The sequence below is a fragment of the Panicum virgatum genome, chromosome 8K (assembly GCF_016808335.1).
Source record: "Panicum virgatum strain AP13 chromosome 8K, P.virgatum_v5, whole genome shotgun sequence".
NCBI lineage: Eukaryota > Viridiplantae > Streptophyta > Magnoliopsida > Poales > Poaceae > Panicum > Panicum virgatum.
Window position 1 is genome coordinate 53,181,303 of NC_053143.1, and position 22,243 is coordinate 53,203,545.

A 22,243-nucleotide genomic window follows, 5' to 3' on the forward strand; every position below is an offset into this window, starting at 1 on the left:
CAGACCGGTTCCATGGACCGGTCAGACCGGTTGGTCTGCAGTATCCCCCTGTACACGATCCCATCTGACGGCTGCGGTTCTTTCTTCGGAATGAAGTCTTCTCCACGATGCCGTCATCTTGATGAAGATCTGGTCCGCGGTTTTGGAGGGTCCGCGAAACCCGGGTAGGTGGCCGGTTTTGAGAAAACCGCCAAAACTCCTCGCGCGGGAAGATTCCCGCCTCCACGCCGTGGCCCTATACGCCGTTCCCGCGTCGGCCTTCTGACGGCCCTAGACGCCGCCCGACGCCCGTCACCTCCTCGCCCGCAGCGAGGCCCTAGACGCCGTCGACGCCCGTCGCCTCCGTCAGTCCCGAGACCGACGCCCGTGCCTCCATGACTTGGCGTCTTCAACCGCTATCCGCCTCCTTGGTTTTGTGGCCCAAACCAAGAAACCCGCCTTCCGTCGCCGCTTGCGCCCTCGATCCAGGAGTGGACGCCACAGCTGCCGCCCGGTCCGAGCTCCGGTCCCGGCTGCCCTTCACCGCCGTCCACCGCACGGTCCATCGGCCACAGCACCTCCACGGCAGCTCCCCGTCGACACTCGACGCCCGTGTACCTGCAATCCATAGACCAAGCGCACGATCACACCATACGTTTGACAATTCACTCATCACAGGCAGGATGGAGTACTCACATTCCTCACACAGATCAAAAAGAGCTCGTTGGCATCAAAGAGCCAAGAAACGAGCTAATCAAATGGCTCTCTGATAAGGATGGGGATGTGTCAAAACAGAAACTCAAGATAATCTCTATTGTCGGATTTGGAGGTTTGGGCAAGACAACACTTGCCAAGGTTGTGTATGACAAGCTTCATAATCAGTTCCATCCTAGAGCTTTTGTTTCTGTGGGTCGGAATCCTGACGCCAAGAGCGTTCTCAAGGAAATTCTCCGTGAACTTGGTTATGATTCCAGTGCAACAAGCTTAAATGAAAAGCACCTCATTGACGAACTCCACAAATTGCTTCGAAACAAGAGGTACGTATCACTCACCCTTTCTGCTATGCATGATCAGCCGGCCTATATGGTGATGGGACTATATATAGTAATTAAGTGTAGGATCGAAATGGTGACCGAAGAGGATGAATGGGAGTTGATAAAAATTTCTTCGCCAAGAAAGAACTTAATCTATATCCCGTTTACAGCACAATGTATCTATCTTCTAACTGCTAAGATGATACGAGCCAACTAGTCATATGCTCAACTTAGAAACGGTAGGAAGCCTCAAAGAATAGAGGAAGCAAAACTGAAAGATCTACCCACTAATTACTGGCTGAAACAAGCACCATAGTACCTGTCGCCAAGACATCAAAGTACATAAGCACAACCGCAATGTGTACAAAATAAATAAAAAAGAACAAAAAGAATTAGAAAAATCTCCGAATTAAAACCTGAATAGTCATCCTTTGCGGCCTGTTTCGTTTACCAGCTTTACTAAGATTTTGCTACTGCCTGCCATGTATTCAATATATTTCCAGGTACTTCCTAGTGATTGATGATATATGGGATTCCTCAGCATGGTATGTTATTCAATGTGCTTTCCCGGTAAATGATTGTGGCGCTAGTGTGCTGACTACTACCAGGATTCTCTCCGTTGCGGATGACTGTTGCAAACACTGCAGAGGATATGTGTATAAGATGAAACCACTAAGTGATCAGGACTCAAGAAAACTATTTGTTAATAGAATATTTGGATCTCAAGAAGCTGGCCTAGATGTACCAGAAGAGATTTCAGCTGATATTTTGAAAAAATGTGGTGGCTTGCCACTTGCTATTATCAGTACAGCAAGCCTTCTTGCTCATAACCCAAGGTCAAGATGGGATTCTGTGAGGAATTCTTTGGTGTCCATGTTTGAAGGAGACCAAGATGAACTGAAACAAATGGAGCGAATATTGGATCTAAGCTACAGGCATCTCCCTCACCATCTTAAGACATGCCTACTTGATATTGGTCGGTATAGAGAGGACTACGAGATAGAAAAGGATACGTTGTTGAGGGAATGGGTAGCTCAAGGTTTTGTGAGTAGGACTCGTATGCGCGATGCGGTGGATGTTGCAGAAGACTACTTCTACGCGCTCATCAACATGAGCATGATCCAACCTTGGACGATGGAGGACGATGAGGTAGAGACCTGTAGAGTACATGATATAATGCTTGATCTTATCAGATCCAAGGCCGCAGAAGAGAATTTCAACCTTGTGATAAATGGCCCAGAAGTCGTGGCAGGGGAACATAAAAGGGTGCGCCGAGTCTCTATTTGCTATGATGGTGAACAAGATGGCGCAATACTGGCAGCCATCAAGGGGTCACTGTCGCATGTTCGATCAGTCTTACTTTTCAGGGGGGTCACTTGTGCCTTCTTTTTTGGTATTGAAGTATGTCCGAGTTCTTCACCTCCAAGTTGCTGCATGTGAGAGGCTAGATCTCACTGGTATTCATGGGATGTTTCTGCTAAGGTTTTTAAAGGTTGTGTGCAGTACAACTGGAGAATATGTGAAGCTACCTGATCAAATTGGGGAGCTACAGCAATTGGAGACAATAGAAGTTGAGATCTCAGATTGTTTCCTAGGCAAACCGACATCTCTTCCACCGGATATTGTTAGGTTGTCCCGGTTAATGCATCTCAGTTATACAGGATCAGGTTTGGTGTTGCCTGACGGGATAGGCAAGCTGAGATCTCTTCGCACCCTACAAGCCGTTGATCTTTTGGAAAGCTCGGCGGAGAATATTAAGGGCATCGCCGAGCTGACCTGCTTGCGACAACTCAAGAAATGCTCGACTTTCCATTGTTATGATGAGAAGGTGCATAAATTGGAGTGGAAGATGCGCATGGATGCATTGCGAAGGCTCTCCGGCAACCTCAGGAGCTTTATTATGGGAGATGACTGCCACATCGTAGTACCGGCCCATGACTGAACACCGTGTAACGAACATGGCACCTTTTATGCCATTTCGAGTGATTTTGGTGATCGAATGACAACACAACACTTGGACTAATATGATTGTTAAGATGATCATTCTCAGACTTTTAGGTTCAAGTGATGACAAAGAGAAAGAGAAGATAGGCGTAGTAAGGCCCAAAGGGCCGCCCCGAAAAGAGATGATGTCAAGTGCCCATGAGAAGTTTCTTCAGCACCGGTTTAACCGACGGTGCATCGGAGTATGGCATCGGTGCAATGGCGTCAGCGCCCAGGAGAAGATTCTTAAGCACCGGATGAACCGGTGATGCATCGGTACAAAGCATCGGTTCAACCGGTGATCACTGCGTCAGCTGTCAGAAGCTCAACGGCTACTTTGGGTTATGAGTGACCGGATGAACCGACACTACCCCGCCAAGAGCCATCGGTTCTTCCGGTGATATGCAGAATTTTGCTGATTGTTGGAGCAACGGCTACAAGACTTGGTGGCCTATATATACGCCTCACCCCGGCCATTTGAAGCTTGCTGGAGTCCCAAGACACCTCATACACATCCAAGAACATCTCCAAGCCATACAAGAGCTCATAGATCATATCCTTAGCTTATAGCACTAGCTTTGTAAAGTGTGAGTGCTAGATTAGCTCTTAGTGAGTGTGATTGCAAGGCCTTGAGCCTTTGTGCTGTGGTTCTCTAGTGAACCAAAACAAGAGCTTGGTGCGCCGGCACCTTGGAGTGTGAAGCTCGCCGGCAACATCATCGACCCTCCGACTTGGTGTGGAGCGGCGACGACACTTTGTGCGGGGGACGTGGAGACCCCCATCCTTTGTGGAGAAGCTCCTTAGTGGAACCCGGGGCCAAGGTGACCGTGATTGTGTTCACGGAAGAGACTTAGTGGCCGAGTAGTAATACTCTTAGTGAGTGCTACAACAACGTGGATGTAGGCCTTTGTGGCTAACCGAACCATGGGATAAACACCCGCGTCAAGAGTTTGCTATCTCCTATCCCTCTCTTTAAGCTTCCGCATTTCATACTAGTAATTTGTGTGCCTTTAATTTCATAGAATAGTTTCTTGATAGGAAATGCTATAAGTTGCTAAACTCTTTTGGGATAGGAGTTTCACACTAGAACAACCTAGTTGCACATCTAGATAGCATGTTTTAGTTTAAGTTTTGTGCAAACTAGTTGGAGCCATAGGTCTAAGTTTTTATTAGTGCCTAATTCACCCCCTCCCCCTCTTAGGCTAGTGCACCCGATCACTTTCACACCGATTCCTCCACCTCGTCGACTTCGGAAGCTCGATCTAAGTAGCTGCCATTTCCCAAGAATCCCTGAGTGGATTGTTCACCTCCACGAACTCTGCAGTTTAGAACTTTACGTCAGTGAGGTGGCTGATGGTCTCAGCATTGTTGCAAGGTTGCCTTCCCTTGCCTACTTCAAATTGCAGACTTTGTTACGTAAATATCCAACAAATGAAAGGGCAATCATCTCCGGCAGCGGCAAGTCATTCCGAGCGCTCAAGCGCTTGACTTTGATCTGTCCTTATCTGACTCTGGACTTCCAAGAAGGAGCTCTTCCCAGCCTCGAGAAGCTCGACATATGCTTCCGTTACTACGTCTGGCCCCAACAACCGGTTCGCATCGAGCACTTGCCTGCTGCCACCCTTCGGCAAGTCCGTTTAGTGGTGGACGACAAGGATGCGGAGGTACCGGCCTCCGAGTTGGATCAACACAGAGCAGCGGTCGAATCGCTGCTGAAGAGAGCGTTTGAGCCGCATCATCCTGCTGCCGACATAACTGTTTACTTCGGTGACTATCGAAGATTAGGGCATCCCCAACCCTCTCCATGGTTTCCATAGCATTAAATATAGTGTCATGTAAAACTTTTAGCTTATGTAGCACCGTAATAAATAAATATGGAACCGCTCATAATCATAGATGCAACTGCGTGGGTAACAGCAAACAGAACCAAGGATTCACACGCCGTGGCCCGATCAGAAATATTTTGTTTGAGCAAAAATTCAGATAATACCTCCTCTCCTCTCTCTTCTGTTTTGAATTTTGGCTACTCGATCTTTTTCTTAGATAAAGTAAAGTTCCGGCCTTGAACACTCTCTAGAGAATGTCTACAGCCAATTGAGGGATCCCACCCTCGAGTTACAAGAGTGGCTATTCTTAAAAGATCGCATTTTGGTTTTGAACCACTGAATCTTTTTTTAGTTCCGTATATTAATGCGGCTGCTGTCACTATTTTTTCATTGGTCTTGCATTTGATTCTTTTGAACTACCAAGCGACAGCAACTACAAAATTTGGGAATTCCCTAATTATTATGATTTGCTGGTCTCAGTATAGTACCTCTTACCTCTTGATACATGCCAAGGAGTAAGAAAACTCAAATTAGTATTCTATACCACTAATGAAGCAAGCAGTTCCATGTCCTTGTGGCATATGCATTCTCATCTTGATTTGTGGCGATTCATGGGCAATCTTGTCAGGGCGTTGTGTTCTAGAAAAGAAAAAAAAAAGCTTGTCAAGGCGTTGAGACTGGACCTGCCCGAGTTCAAATCATACAACAGGAAGCATTGGAGACGAGAAAGGCAAAATTCCGGTACTTGGCAATTGGCATGGAGAAAAGACAGGCTGATCAGGGATGAACTAATAATGCACCAGAGTTGGACGGGATTGGACAAGGGGCTTCAGAGTTCAGACTTGTGGAGGATGGACTCAGTTCAGCAGATGGCTAGCTTTGTACAATTATGGGATTTCGTGCAGCAGGTGGTACTATCAGATGAGCAAGATCAGACTGCCTGAAAAAAGACAGTAAATAAATGGCAAGCATACTACGTACGAAATCAGCCTATGACATCCAATTTTCAGGCTGTGATGGACGGGCAGCGGGAGCTGTTCAGGACTTGATGTCCAACCTGGCAGTCTGGCAACGGCGAGCTCTGCAATTTTCTTCTTTGCATGGAGAATCGAATCGTGGGAACTGCCGATGCCGATGCCGAGTAAATTCAGCGCGGCACCGTTGCAGACGCCGTTTCCGTTTCAGTCAGCGCGGCACCGTTGCTCAGATTCCGTTGCTGCATGCCACGTCCACCATCGTCCTTTCCGGCGCGAGGCGAGGACGCCGGGAGGATGAGCACGCGGAGCCGAGGTCACTCTGCGCGCGCCATGCCGGCCAGCCGCGCCCAGCAGCCGGTCGCGTCGCAGGGGAGTGGCGGCGGCGGCGGCTAGATGCGAGAGCGTGAGGCTCCTAGACGCTGACGAGGAAGGGGACGGAAGCGAGGGACGCCCTGAGGGCGGCGGCGCTCCGGCGAGCCGCGGAGGAGGACGCCCCGAGGGGTGGACGTGTTTGTGATGCCGACCGGGTGCAGTGGACGGTATTTCAACTCAATACCGTCCACCCCCTGGATGCCTACCGTCCGTCCGATGCGACGTGTGCGGTCGAGATTGGTCGCGTCCCAGGTGGCGTCTTCCTCGTCAGGGGCGCGCGGTGGTTCGGCGGCTTGGGAGGAGCAGCGGCTTCCTCCCTTCGGCAGCGACGGCGCGGCCAGCGGGGTGGTGCGAGCGTGGCCATACATGTTCGTCGAAACGCCGCACTGGCCAGACATGTCCGGCGAGGCGAGGCCTGGTGCTTGCCCCAGTGCCGCGCGGCGCGCGCACTAGACGCGCCGCTGAACTGGAGCGTGTAATCGGCAGCAACCAAGAGCCTGTCCGCAACGCGGCGTGTTGGCGTGGCCCCTGCGTGCCGGCGCGGACGAGACCGAGGCGAACGCTTGTAGCGGCGCGCAGCGTTCGGTCATCCTCGTCGGGGTCGGAACACGGAGGGCGTGACCGGCGGCGAGCTGCTGCAGGAGAGCACGCTTCGTCGACGCCGGAGGAAGTGACTACGAAGAGAGACGCGGGAAGGATATGGCCGGAACGCAGTCGGCGGCGCCCCGGCCAGCCACGGCGTGCGGCATGAAGCAGAGGCGGCGGCGGTCTTCAAATTAATTCCCCGCGACCCCTGGGATCGTCGTCGTCGTTCGATCACCTTGCTGCGTGCAAGATGCAGCGGTACGAAGCTGTCTTCTAATCCTCCTCGTCAACCTCTCAAGGCTCCTGACTCCGAGCCTCGAGGCCGTGCGCGTCCCCGGCGGGCGCCCCGATGGGAGCTCTGGTCGCCATAAATTAAATGTTATACTATTTTTTTACCATACATCATCTTTTTTATTATCATAAATTATGTCTTATTGTTGATTAAAACAATTCAACTATGATCAAACTATAATAACAATTTGATTTGTTGAGCTTTAATAATATTATGCAGATAATTATTTTTATTTTGATTGATTGTTGTTATCTTTAGTTTTTATTAATAGTATATATTTGTAACTGATACATAGCTAAATGATATTTTATATTTAATTTTTCATAATGACATTGGTGTGTAATTTTTAATTAGGCACAGGGGTATTCTAGGCTAATTTAATCGTAATGGAAGTGGTGGATAATTTTTATTTTTCTATTTTTCTCCGATTAACGTGGGAATTTCTAGACTTTGAGAGCGAACATGGAGGCTCTAATAAGATAATAGATAGATAGCAAATGATATGAATTTGAACGAAATTGCTCTCGGAGCCATTGCCAGCGAACATGGCTGCATGCATGCGACGGCCTGTTCCTGCAACCCCACGTCCCCCGAGTCCACGGTCCATGCCATACTCATGGCTCTGCTGGTCGATGGCGCATGCAAGAGGCCGGCGCGAGGCGAGGGCGCCGAGCGGATGAGCACGCGGAGAAGAGATCACGAGAGATCGTTTTGCGCGCCATGCCGGCCCGCCAGCCAGCTGCACCCAGGAGCTGCTAGCGTGCGTCGTGCCCAGGCGCCGTAGGAGAGTGGCGGCGGCGGCTAGATGCAAGAAGGCAAGGCTCCTAGACTCTCAGGGGAAGGGGACGGAAGCGAGGGATGCCCTGAGCGTGGCGGCGCTCCGGCGAGCCGCAGAGGAGAGGAGGACACCCCAACGGGCGGACGGTGTTTGAGATGCCGACCGGGTGGACGGTATTTCAACTACCGTCCACCCCCTGGGCTCGTAACGACCGTCCGATGCGACGTGTGCGGCTGCGATGGGAGTGTTGCATGGGGGGGGGTCTTCCTTGTCAGGGGCTCGCGGCAGCTTGCCGGTGGCCGCGGTGCGTCGGTGGCTCGGAAGATTCCGACAGGAGAAATCGCTTCGGCGGTGATGGCGGCCGGTAGGGTGGTGCGAGCGAGAGCGGCCAGACAGGCTCGTCGAAACGCCGCACCGGCGTTCGGCGAGGCCTTGTGCTTGCCCCGGTGCCGCGCGGCGCGCGCCGCCAGAACTGGAGGCGATCGACCGAAAGCTGCCTGCGCGTGTGGAATCGGCAGCAGCTAGCCATCACCAACGCATCGAACTCGATCGAGGAGGAGGGTTGAGCCCAGAACACATCGATTTGCAGATTAGCGTGGTGGTGGTGCGCGTGCATGCATCTCGGTATCTGCCGCCGTGGCTGAAAGAGGCAACGGTCGACGCGTGCGGCGGCGAAACGGTCTCCAGGTGGAAGTAAGCGGCAGGCGGGGGCCGCCGGGACTCGCCGGCGCTCGTGCAATCCGCGGCGTGCGGCGGAGACGCCGCTCTTGCGCGCCCACGGGGGTGGACGGTGTTTGAGATACAGTCCGGGTGTCCACCCCCTCCGTGCCTACCATCCATTCGATCGGATTTCTACGGCCAAGATCGGCGAGCCCCTTCCTCTTCCTCTGTTCAGTCCATGAACGCTGATCACGCGGCTCCCTGCTCCTTTGCCTGGGAATGGAGGCGAGTGCACACCGCGCGCAGGTGCTGACCATTGGCCGGAGTGGCATGGAGCAGAGCACGAGGAGTGGTTGTGCAGACGCCTTCGCTTCATGCCTTCATCACGGAGCCCCGGCGTACAGGAGGAGAGAGCCAGCGGAAAGTGTTTGCAGAAATGCCGCTCGGTTGGCCGGCGAAGGACAAGTTGAGACCCGGCGCGACCCACTCAGATGTGCTCATCGTACATGCAAGCGAGCGCACAACGCCAGCGCGGCGGCTGCAAGGTCTCTAGAGGAAGTACGTCGCAGTCAGGGGCTCGCCGGCGCCCGGGCAAGCCACGGCGTGCGATGGAGATGGCATCCTGGTTCAAATACCGTCCACCCCCTAGGCTCGTACCGTCCGTCCAATGCGACGTGGGCGGTTGGGATTGCGTGCATCGCAGGGGCCTCTTCCTCGTCAGGCGCAGCAGCCGGTGGCCATGGCGAGCTTCCCCTCCCTTCGCCGGCGACGGTCTCCGCGGATTGCGCCGGAGCTCCGCGGCGCCCTGCGAACTGCGGCGGCTGAGGCGGCACGGTGTGCACGAACAGAGAATCCATAGGCGGTGGCCTTCGGGAGTCGCCGGAACTCCGGCGAGACATGGCGTTCTCGCGACCCCGAGGTGGCCTTCGGGAGTCGCCGGCGCTCGGGTGAGCCATGGCGTGCCGCGGAGATGGCGTTCTCGCGACCCCGCGGGGTGGACGGTGTTTGGGATACCGTCCGGGTGGACGGTATTTGAATCACCGTCCACCCCCTGGGTGCCTAGTTGCCGTCCGATCGGGCATGTGCGGCCCAGATCAAGAGAGTCTCCTCTTCATCTTCCTCGGTCAGACTTGGACTCCGACGGGTACTCCAGCCAGCGCCCAGGTCCGCGAGCGCCAGCCATGCCGCTAGAGTTCCTCGCCAGATCGGAGCTCCGCCGGCGGCCGGCCCCGCTCCTTGCTGCCGCTGGCCATGCCCACGCTCAGGCGCTGACCACCTTTGCCTGGCCTGGTCTCTGCGGGGGGAATGCCCTGCATCCTGCTATTGACATTTTATTTGCCATGTCCTGTTCACCAATGGCGTGTGTTCCGGGGGAATCGAATGAAGATGGTGGCGAGCTGGTACTATACAGCTGAGTTAACTCAATCTCGCTGTGCTGTTAAATGGAAGGTTGACAATACAGCACCCTTCCTAGCTCTCTTGTTAAGGTTCATTGGTTACACCAGACTTCAGAGCTGGCAATAGCAACAGTGCAAGGCAAGAACACTAGTGAGTCTGCAGACAGGTCAATTGGCATCATACTGAATTTCTGCAAGATTTCATTTTATCGCTGGATGATGCTTCAGTAGGAAGTGCTCCCTGCGATTGTAGCCGGATCCTCTGTTTCTGAATCCTTTCAGTTTGGTGAGCAAAATTCAGTATCTTTTCCATAGTGGGTTCAGATGTCTTGTTTCCCCCCTCCCTCTTCTCTTTAGTAATTCTTGATTTACGTGTCTTGGCAGTGCACCTGTTTGCTGTTTCTTGAAAAGTAATTTTGCCACCGTGCGTACTGACATCAGTTTGTATGGACAACGTTTTGCATCCTTCGGCTCTGCTCCGCTCAGTTCATCCTTTCTGTTTGGTAACCAGAAAGTCCAGTAGTATCTAGTCTATAAAGGGATCAGATCTTGCTCGGAGAAAAATAATCTGGTAATGTTTCTTGTTATCTGCTAAGCTATTCTGGCCATGCTCCAGTTCACTTTCCTTCTCTTGGTCATTGACAAATAGTCCTATAAACAATTCTGTACATTTGTTTCTCCAAGAAGTTGCTTCTAATCTCCTTGGCCTCACTCAGTCAAGACACTGAAGTAGACTGATTAATCTGAACAAACTGTTTCAGCAAGATGGTAAATATCCATCATTGTTATCAATTGCTTTTCCTTGTTGGGTAATAGGATTTCTAAGTTAAGACTTCCAGCTGTGCTTCAGATATTCCATCCTTGTTTGCTTGGTCTCATAATGTTGCTGCAGTGAAATATGATAGCATGACACAGAACAGAATCACCAAGGATTCACACGATGCACCCTGATCAGAAATATTTTGTTTGAGAAAAAATTCAGATAGTATCACCACTTCTCCAGTACCTCTCCTCTCTCTTTTGTTTTGGATTTTGGCTACTCTTAAAAGATCGCAATTTGGTTTTGTACACCACTGAATCTTTTTTAGTTCCCTATATTAATACGGCCGTTGTCAATATTTTCTCATTGGTCTTACCTTTGATTCTTTTGAGCTACCACAAAATTTGGTAACTCCCTAATTATAATTTTCTGGTCTCGGTAGTACCTGTTGATATATACCAAGGAGTAAAAAAAAAACTCAAATCAGTATTCTATACCACTAATGAAGTAGGCAGTTCCATGTCCTTGTGGCATATGCATTAAGCATTGGAGCGGTAAAAAACTCAAATTAGTATTCATGGGCAACCTTGTCAAGACGTTGAGACTGGACCTGCTGGAGTTCAAATCATACAGCACTAAGTACTGGAGATGGTAGAAAGGAAAAATTCTGGTACTTGTCACGGAGAAAGGACAGGGTGGTCAGGGATGAACTAATAATGCACCAGAGTTGGACAAGGGGCTTCAGGCCTGTGGAGGATGGACTCAGTTCAGCAGATGGCTAGCTTTGTACAATTATGGGATTTGGTGGAGCAGGTGGTAAGATCAGACTGCCTGAAAATGAAATGGCAAGTATATACTACGAAATCAACCCATGACATTCAATTTTCAGGCTACAGTACCACTGTTGCGTTCCGGGTATGACAATATGGCAAGCTCAAGCAGAAGGGAAGCACAAATTCTCATGATCTTGTTCTTCGACTGGTTTCAGTGTCACAAAGACTGCATGCGTATTACTACTTTCTCATGGTTCTGGTCATCTTCTCTTGCAAACAAGCGCGAACTGTTCCCGACAGCAGCAGAATCTGTTGTGGTCACGTCGTTCTGTTCAAGAGTTCAGAAGTTCAGAGTTGCTGCAATGCCCAATGCACAGTAAAGTTGAAGCACCTCTAGATTTAATCATGTATGGATTCCCTTGAGTGCTCGGTACAATGGCTGCCACTATGAACTGACACTTGAAGATTCGGCTGATTGTGTCTTCACTCATCAGGTGCAGCGACTAGCGATAAGCATCTGAAGCTTAATTTTTTTTAGAAAAGGGAAACTTTATTAATTTCAAGTTTGATACATCGAGGTGATACATCGCCTTGAAATGTTCCCGGCCTCTGTCCTAATGACACACAACCCTACAAAAAAGTTTTTGATAGAAGCCAAGCACATTAATAACTGTCAATCCTAAGACTAGACTGCCACCCATGCACCCGAGCAAAAAAGTTCTTGGCCACCTGGGCCAAAAAATGCGACGCCGCCACAAGGGTGTCCTGCGAAGAGGGCCGTTGTAGGATAGCCCATGTTCGTAACCAATGTGTAGTCGCGAAGATAACCTGCAAATAACCTGCAAGAAAGAATGTTTTTTGTTATAAAATACCGCTGCATTTCTGCAGCGCCAAACAGACCAGCAAAGGGCTACAACACCTACAAGGATAAGTGGTTTGTAATCTTTTGGTACACCATTCAACCAGTTTCCAAACATATTAGATACACTACTTGGTTTAGGCAAACCCCAAGCCGCGTAGACAGAGCCCATACCAGCCGTGTAACGTGACAATCAAAGAAAAGATGTTGTATTGTCTCATCTTCATGACAAAAGCAGCATTGTTGGCTCCCTTGCCAATTATGTCTTGCCAGGTTGTCTTTTGTAAGTATGACTCCCCGTTTTAGGTACCATAGAAAGATCTTGATCTTGAGTGGGATTTTAAATTTCCAAAGCTTTTTGTTTGTATTTGGTATATTCTGATGCATTAGTCCGAGGTAATGTGATTTTACTGTAAAAACACATGCCTGGTCTAGATTCCATTTGAAATCATCCCGTTCGTGGTTAAGTGTAATATTAGCTAGGCGTGCAGCAAGGTTATTCCACATTACTAATTTTCTACCAATTAGATCTCTTCGCCAAGATAGATTGGGGGTACCTGAACTCAGTACCTCAGCCACCGTATCTTGTTTTTTGCGAACTATGTTATAAAGTTGTGGGTATTGTTCGTGAAGGGATCTATTACCTAACCATGCATCTTCCCAAAATCTTATCTGAGACACATCCTTAATGATGAAGGTGCCGAATTTTAAGAAGTTTGCTTTGACTTTCATTAGGCTTGCCCAGAAATGTGAATCCCCACTCTTCCATTGGACTTGTACTAAAGGTTTATTCCCTAAGTTCTTATTGCGTAGGACTTGCTGCCATGTACCGTATGTCGTTAGAAGACAATATAGCCACTTACTATACAGAGCAATGTTTTTAAGCTCTAGGTTATGTGTTCCTAGTCCACCCTGATCCTTGGGTTGGCACAGAATACTCCACTTTGCCAAACGGTATTTTCTTTGTTCTCGTCACTTTGCCAGAAGAATCTAGACCGAAAGTAATCCAGCTTTTTACGAACCCCTTTTGGGATTTCAAAGAAGGACATCATGTACATGGGAAGGCTGCTAAGGACCGAATTGATGAGTGTCAATCTGCCTCCAGTTGAAAGGTTTTTCCTTTCCAACTACTGAGACGTTACTCAAATCATTCTTGGATCCTAACCCAATCATTATTAGAAAGCATCCTATAGTGGATTGGAATGCCTAAGTATCTGATTGGGAAGTTGCCTGAGTTGCAACCAAACAGTTCCATGTAATGGTTCTTGTAGTTCTTAGCTTCGCCAAAGCAGAAAATTTCACTTTTGTAAAAATTGATTTTAAGACCAGATAACTGCTCAAAAGCACAAAGGATGTTCTTCATGTGTTGAGCTTGTTCCAAATTGTGGTCCATGAATAGTATTGTGTCATCAGCGTACTGTAGGATAGAAAGCCCACCATCGATTAGGTGTGACACCACTCCATGTACCTGATCATTGGCTTTGACTCTATTGATGAGGAGTGAGAATATCTGCTACTGTATTGAATAGGATGGGTGAAAGCGGATCTCCCTGTCTCAGCCCTTTCTTCGTTTGAAAGTAAGGACCAATCTCATCATTGACGTTAATCACCACGCTGTTGCCTGAGATGAACGACTTAATCCACTCAATCCATTTGGGTGAAAAGCCTTTCAACTGAAGCGTTTGCAATAAGAAGTTACACTTTACTTTATCGTAGGCATTTTCAAAATCTATTTTGAAGATAACCCCACTCAGATTCTTTCGATGTAACTCATGTATGGTCTCGTGTAGAACTATGACTCCCTCTAAAATGTTCCGGCCACGCATAAAAGTTGTTTGTGTAGGGCTGATAAGGTGGTCTGCCAGTGAATTAATACGGCATGTGGCCACTTTTGTGAATATCTTAAAGCTGACATTCAGCAGGCAGATGGGTCTGTATTGTTGAATTTTATTTGCTTCTCGGGTTTTAGGCAATAAGGTTATGACACCAAAATTGAGACTGAATAAAGGCAGGTCACCAAAGTGCAGATCATGGAACATGTTCATAAGGTCACCTTTGATGACTTCCCAAAAATGCTGGTAGAACTCAACAGGGAAGCCATCCGGGCCTGGTGCTTTGTTGTGTTCCATGCTAAAAATCGCTTTCCGGATCTCCTTTTCAGTGAACGGAGCCGTGAGAAACTCGTTTTCTGGTTGACTGACTTGAGGGATATCATCCCTCGTATTATTCAGGCTGAAGTGGTTGTCCTCCGGTGGTCCAAACAGGTCTTTATAGAACTTGGTGATATACTCTTTGAGGTTTTGTTGACCCTCTATCCCCCCCCCCTCATGTTCTAGTGAGAAAAAACGCTTCTTTCGATGTTTGCCATTAGCAATCATCTAGAAGTATCTAGTATTGTTATCCCCCAAAAGGACATCAGTTGCTTTGGCTCATTGATAAAACCTAAGCTCTTCTTCCCGTAGAAGTTTTATTAGGTCATCACGAGCAGTCTCCAACTGGTCTCTCTCTCCTTGAGATGATTTCTTATCTCAGCTTGAGTGTCTAGGTTAGTCACAACCTTTTGTAGGTTTTCCTTTTGGGCTTTATACACCCCCATGGTGATGGCGTGCCCATCCCCGCAGGTGTTTTCTAAGTGCCCCTATTTTTATATTCCAACGTTGAACCGAATTTTGCCCCACAACTAGTTGAATCCAGATTTCTTTGACTTTTTCTTTAAAGTCCTCATGAGACAACCAACTGAGTTCCATCTTGAACTGTTTAGGATGTCCCAAAAAAGCTGGATCACCGGTCTCTAAAAGCAGCGGAGTGTGATCTGATACCCCTCTGTCTAAAGTGTGTAACGTTACCAATGGATATTTGAGTTCCCATTCAGTTGTCATCAAAACCCTGTCGAGTTTTTCATAGGTAGGATTTGTTAGGGAGTTTGCCCAGGTGAATTGTCGACCTATCAACTCTATCTCCCGAAGATCAAAACTATCTATGACAGCATTGAATAGGAATGGCCATCGGGGATTAAAGTTATCTTTGTTTTTTTCTTTGCTATGTCTCATGATATTAAAATCTCCCCCGATTAAGGTTGGCAATGTATTCTGTTGACAGGTGCGAACAAGCTCGGACAAAAAGGCTGATTTAAAATCCTCCTGTGCCGGGCCGTAGACTGCCATTAGAAACCATTTTAAATCATCTTATTTGTTGCGGAGATGGAATTTTATGAAAAATTCCCCTTCCACTATTAAAGATAAGTCAAGGATTAAGGAGTTCACCCCCAGAAGAATGCCACCCGAACGTCCACTTGGCGGTAGACAATGCCAAACAAAATCCGCACCTCCCGAAAGTCGGTTAAGGTTGGCTCTAGACATGTCTTGTTTCCCGGTCTCCATGACGGCGACAAAGTCAAGGTTGTGATCTCTGATAGCTTCTGATATATACCGGTATTTAGCCAAGTCTGATAGACCTCTGCTATTCCAAAAGAAGCCTTTAATGGGGAAATTTCTTTTTTAGTTTTTTGGGCTCTCTTTCGAGCCTTCTCCTTTTTCGATGATGATTTAGATTTACGACCAGATACCTAGGTCACATATTTTTGTGCCAAGGTCCAAGTCATCCAAATCAACATTCGTTATGTCTTTCACTAAGCGGGAAAGAAGACTACTGTCATCTTCAGAGTCCTCCCCATCGCTTAAAGAATAGGGATTAACTTCACCACTACCAGTTGTACCAGCTTTTGGTTGAACTTTGATTTTGTCTATTTTGATGTGTTTCAACGCATTGTAGGAAACTTTAATTGTCTTTGGAGTGCTACCCATAGAAATTCCTATCGAATTTAAATTTGAAGTGCAGGTATCAATTGGTGACTTACCTGTATTTTTAGGCTTGTTGGGACCTTTCTGTGGAGTTGCCACCGAGCTGTCTAATTTCCTTTCCGCAGCTCTTCTTGTGGCCTTATCCATCACTAGCTCGTCCGCTGCAGAAATTCCATCTGCAGAATACGAGTAGTTAGTCCGCGTACTCCGATGTTTCCCATCAATAAAAACTGAACCAATCTCATCACTAGACTGGTCATTACCTGCCATGTTGTTGGATGGAGTCGAAACAACAGTCATGGGCGCCTCCTGTGACTGACCAAACTCCATCCGAACAGGCGACATTCCTTTGTGTAGTTGGTCCGGCTGTATTAGGCGCTGTTCCAACTGCATCCAATATGGTTTGTGATTTCAGTCTATCTTGGTGTTGAAACGACAGCATGGAGGGGGAGCACTCACCTTATATAGTAGATGCCCCGATGGTGGAGACCTGCGGCTTGCTCTTCCGAGCATCGGCCGATGTCAACTTCTCCTCCATCTCTCTTGTCGCTGCCAGCTTGTCTAGGGGGCCAGACTGAGAGAGCATGGCAGTAGCCATCTCCTTTTGTGCCACAGAGCTTAATGTCTGATCGAAGTCTGTCCAACGAATCCATCCAAAAATGGCCGACTGAAATAAGCGATAGACTGCAAAATCCACGCTGCAGAGCGACCTGGTGGTGCCCGTGCGTGAGTGCAGTTGCTGGCGGGGCTAGAAGGGGAAGGACGGGCACTGGGAGAGCACGACGGAAGCCAGCGCACGGCGGACGCAAGCAGCGGCGGCGGAGGCGGCGCTGTCTGCAGGAGGAAAGATGCCTTAGGCACTGGACTGGCCTCCGGGAGTCGCCGGCGCTCGGGCGAGCCATGGCGTGCGGCGGAGACAGCGCTCTCGCGCCCCCACGGGGTGGACGGTGTTTGGGATACCGTCCGGGAGGACGGTGTTTCAAATACTGTCTACCCCCTGGGTATAGTTGTCCAACGGGCTGAGCCCGGCCCGACCCGGCCCGGGCCCAATCCGGCCCGGCACGATTAGCCCGGATAACTAATCGTGCCGGGCCGGGCCAGCCCACGTGCCGAGCACTGTGCACGAGCACGGCATGGGGGCCTGTTTGGCGTGCCGGGCCGGCCCGATATGCCAGGCGGGCTTCGTGGCCCGTGCCAACCCGAGCCCGGCTAGGCATCTGCACCAAGCCGTCACTCCCTCAACTCAGAATGATTTCAAGATTTCAAATCTAAGATTCAAATTCACAAATACATTGAAGTCTAAGATCATACACACACAGATCACAGCACACACACAGATCACAGAACACACACAGTTCAAACTTATTAAATTGAGCTGTTTTGGGTGCTGCCTCGTTAAAAACCTTTGTAGGTAAAACCATACACCTCGTGAGGACAAAACCCTACGAAGGAAAAGAGTACAGCCAGCTCTAAATGTTCAAATGTTCATCACAAGTTCAAGTCTTGGACTCCACAGTCCACACTACACAGTTATACAGATTCAACATCTAGATATAAGTTTTCAAATGATTCTTCAAGTTCTTCATCCTCTATAAGATGCTGAAGTCTTGCATCGGCTTGCTCCCAGTCCTTGATCAGAGCCAACATCTCCACGATCTCAGGGCCCAGACACCGTCGTTGCTCCTCGATAATCCTGCCAGTCATACTAAATGCAGATTCTGATGATATTGTTGAAACAGGAACAATCATTACATCTCTAGCTAGAATTGAAAGACCAGGATATGATAGCTTATACTCATGCCACCACTGCAAGATATTGAAATCATCATCATACTGATTAATAGTATCACTGTCCAGGTAGGCAGTCAATTCAGAACCAGATGCTAGAGAAGCACCAGAAGTTGCAGCTTGCAACAGAGCACTAGCAGAGGTTCTTCTATGCAAGGAGGAAGTAGAACCAGAACCAAGACTAGTAACAGAACCAAGAGTAGTACCAGACAAACTAGAACCAGAAGAAGAAGACTCACCACCAAAGATTCTTCCCCAACCAGTTTTTCTCTTACCTGTAGGGCCTGGTTGGGCAACCCTTTGCAACCTTACACCACCAAACTTCTCATCATACTTAGCAAAAATAACAGACAACTCAGCCCTTACCTCAGTCAAGTAGCATGAGTAATCATTACCATTAAGCTGAGATAGAAGTCTAAGAACATTGGTGAAACCTTTCAGCTTAGCCCTAGGGTCTAGTATAAATGCAAAGGAGTAGAGTATGGGTATGTCACACCAGTATTGCAAGAACTTATCTTTCATAGGAACAACAACTGATCTTAAGTCTCTATCATTTTCATAATTATTTAGATGGATAGCTATCTCAAGAACATGATGCAATATTAATGGAGATGTGGGGTAATAAACACCAGACATAACAACAGTGGAATCATAGAACTGTTCAAGGAATTCAAAAAAAATTTCAGCAACATACCAATGCTGGTCTGTCAGGAGGTTCTGACCATCAACTAAAGGATGCTGAGTAGTGATGAAAACAGAGAATGTGGCCTTATGGGGCAGGAGATGTTTTAACATAAGTAGAATTCCATCTCACATCCATAACCAAGCCAAACTTGCGAGGTCTTTCACCAACAGCAATGCAATATGACTTGTATGCAGCAATGCACTGGTTAGATGAGTTTAGAAATGATATAGCAGATCTAAATGCACCAAGCATTGGCTTAAATACTTCAAGACCAGCCTTAACAATAAGATTTATGATATAACAAGCACATCTTTGATGCAGGAACAAGCTACCAACATAACCAGACAAAACAATATTAAGTTGATTAATAGCCCTAGTGTTAGCAGCAGCATTGTCCAGTGTAACAGCAAATATTTTATCAGTTAACCCATAATCAGCAATAACAGAAGTAATACGCTCAGCAATATTCTCAGCATTGTGAGACACATCAATCAACCTGAGACCTAAGATCATTTTCTCTAGTTGCCAATCAGCATTCACAAAATGAGCAACCACACTAAGGTAATTCTCCTTAGCATTGCCATACCAGATATCAGAAGTAAGAGCAACAGAGGATACAGACTTCAAGCACTCAACAAGCTGAGCACGACGTTCAGTGAAGTACTTGGCAAAATCTCTAGTGGTTGTTTGCCTAGACACCTTAGCAAATTTAGGATTATGAGTAGTAGTAATGTACTCTTCAAAAGCATCAGACTCACCAATGCAAATAGGCAGGTCAAGACGAGCAATTAACCTACACAACTCAGTACGAGCTACTTCTGGTTTGTACTCCCAAAGGTGCACAGAGCCATCAGGATTACACTTAAATTGAGATTGAGTCATGGCATTACGAGATTTCAAAACAGGGCATATAGGAATGTGCCGCTTCAAGTGACCAGTACCATGGGTTGATTTACCAGGGAGGTTTTTCTTGCAATGCTTGCATCTAGCACCAGTTCGACATTCCTTACCATCAATTACCTCATAGATCTCATCAAAGTCTTTCCAGACCTTGGAGGTGGACGCCCTCCTCTTCCTGGTCGTGCTAGAGTCAGTGGCAGCGGCGGTGCTCGAGCTGCCAGTGCTAGATCCAGCGGCGGTCCCCTGAGGAAAGCCTTCTGGATCCAGGTCGATGGCAGCATTGCTGCCAAACAGCTCAGCGGCATCCGCAGACAGGTCATCCTCATCATCTCCGCGAAAGCCCATCGACCGCAACTCATTGTTGTAGGAGTCATCGGCGGCCATCGCCGGTCTTCGGTCCCTCATAGCCTACACAAGGAGGAACATCTGTGAGGGGGATTCATGAGGAAGAAGGAGAAGAAAGGCGAGTTCTGACTTACCTTTGGCCTGAGCACCGAAGACCGAAGTTGCCGTCGACGCCCTCACCGGAGTTGCAGGCCACACAGACTCGCAAAGAGGGGAGAGGAGGATTCGTGAGGAAGAAGTAGAAGAAAGGAGAGGGGAGGAGGTGAGGGCCTGAGGGGAGCGGCGGATCTGGCCGAGCAGAGTCGGAGGAGGTCCACTGGAGCGGCGGATCTGGCCGAGGAGAGGCGGAGGAGGTCGGAGAGCGGCGGATCTACGCCGGAGAGGTTGGGTGCAGGTCAGGGTGGAGCGGATCTGGCGAGGAGCGGGGGAGGCGGAGAGGCGGAGGAGACGAGGCGGCGGCCAGGCGGGCGGGGAATGGAGGGGGCTAGGGTTACCGGCGATCCGCGCGACAGGAGGAGGTCGGAGAGCTGCGGATCTACGCCGGAGAGGTGTGGTGGAGGTCGGGGTGGAGCGGATCTGGCGAGGAGCGGGGGAGGCGGAGAGGCGGAGGAGACGAGGCGGCGGCCAGGCGGGCGGGAATGGAGGGGGCTAGGGTTACCGGCGATCCGCGCGACAGGAGGAGGTCGGAGAGCGGCGGATCTACACCAGAGAGGTGGGGTCGAGGTCGGGGACTCGGGGTGGAGCGGATCTGGCAAGGAGCGGGGGAGACGGAGAGGCGGAGCACGGAGCCGCGGAGGAGACGAGGCGGAGGAGCCAGGTGGGCGAAGAATGGAGGGGGGCGCTAGGGTTACCGGCGGCGCACGCCCCCTCCCCCCTTATATGTGGCCGGCCGGCTCGGGCTGGCGGGCTACGTGGGCTTCGTGCTCACGGGCCGGCCCACGTGCCGAGTCGGGCCGGCCGCTAACTGTGCCGGGCCGGGCCGGGCCGGCCCACATGCCTGAGGCGCGGCCCAGGCACGGCACGACGCCCGTGTCGGGCCGGCCCGGGCCTGTTTACCTTCGTGCCGGGCCGGGCCGTGTACCGGGCCCAATTCTCGTGCTTCGGGCCGGCCCATGGGCCTCGGGCCTGATGGAATACTATACCCTGAGTACCCGTAGACCGTAGGATCAGATTTCTGCGGTCAAGATCGATGAGCCTCTTCCTCTTCCTCTCTATGAACGCTGATAGAACACACCTCTCGCGCATTGCTGGCCAAAGCTCCGCCGGCCAGGGCCCGCTGCTCTCTCATGGGGTCCTCGCCGCTGCACACAGAGTGGCCATGGTCTTGCGTTGCTCGGTTGGCCGGCGGCGACGAAGACAAGGCCAGCGACAACTCAGAAACCAGAGAGGCGCGCCATGGCGGTCCACGTCCAGGAAAGCCGGGCAGCAGCTCCTTCCTTTCCATGGACCTCCCTGGGACAGGAGCCAGCACGAACAAGGCAGCGTAGCTGTGCAGGCGGTGGTGTGCGTCCAGGAACGATTGTTTTGATTTGATTAGCAGTTGGGCTAGTTTCCCATGCTCTGTCCAGCGAACTCGCTCAAGAGGTAGAATAATGAATCCACCGTTCCTGAGGAAACAATTTGCACTCTCCGCAGAGAGGATTCTGACGAAGCCATGGCGCTCGCTCACCGTCGTTCCCCATGAGCGGTGGTGAACTGGAGCTCAATGCGGTTGCAGAAGGGCTAAGAGGGGTCGGAGCGCACGACACCACCAGTGACTCGTGCGGCGGCGGAGGAAAGGTCTCTGTGAGGAACGCCGTCGCAGGCGGGGGCCGCCTGGACTCGCCGGCGCCCGGGCGAGCGGCGGCGTGCGGTGGAGATGGCAGCATGGCGCGATTTGAGGGGGACGGTGTTTGCGACACAGACCGGGTGGACGGTATTTGAAATACCGTCCACCCCTGGGTGCGTCGGAGCCGTCGGATCAAACATGTACGGCTCAGATCGGCGTTTTGTCAGGGAGTCCTCCCATTCCTTCCTCCCGAGACTTGGAGGCTTGGAGTTCGATCAGGCCGCTCGCTTCCGATCGGTCGCCGTCCCCTGGCTCCTCGCTGCTGCACGGCACGGCGCAGTGTCTACCGGCCGCGTTCATCGTCCGCCCCCCGTCGCCCGAGATCTGCCCTATGTTGTCGATCGCCGTCAGCGTCTGCGTGCCGCCGGCGCCGCAGGTGATGGCCACGAACAAGACCAGCTTGTCCACGCTCACTAGAGACTCCTCCCCGTGCACCGGCGGCTTGAATGTGCTTGTCAACCAGGAGCCAGGGGGAGAAGACGGCGGCGGCGGCGTAGTCGCCGGTACTGCTCCTGCCATTGGGAAGGCGGTACTTTTATCGACGGCGGGCACCGTGGCGTGGGCGCCGCGCGCGAGCATCGACTCCTCAAGTTCGTTCTCTCCATCCGGTGCTCCTGCGTGA

General features: G+C 50.2%; 1 protein-coding gene across 1 annotated transcript; it reads left to right on the forward strand.

Annotated features, from left to right (window-relative positions):
• Positions 1-695: 695 nt before the first annotated feature.
• LOC120645962 (disease resistance protein RGA5-like) lies at positions 696-2,955 on the forward strand. The gene is made up of 3 exons (XM_039922661.1): positions 696-1,016; positions 1,517-2,414; positions 2,506-2,955. Exons 2-3 carry the CDS (start codon positions 1,677-1,679, stop codon positions 2,953-2,955), a joined length of 1,188 nt encoding a protein of 395 aa, XP_039778595.1. The 5' UTR covers positions 696-1,016; positions 1,517-1,676.
• The last annotated feature ends 19,288 nt before the right edge of the window (positions 2,956-22,243 follow it).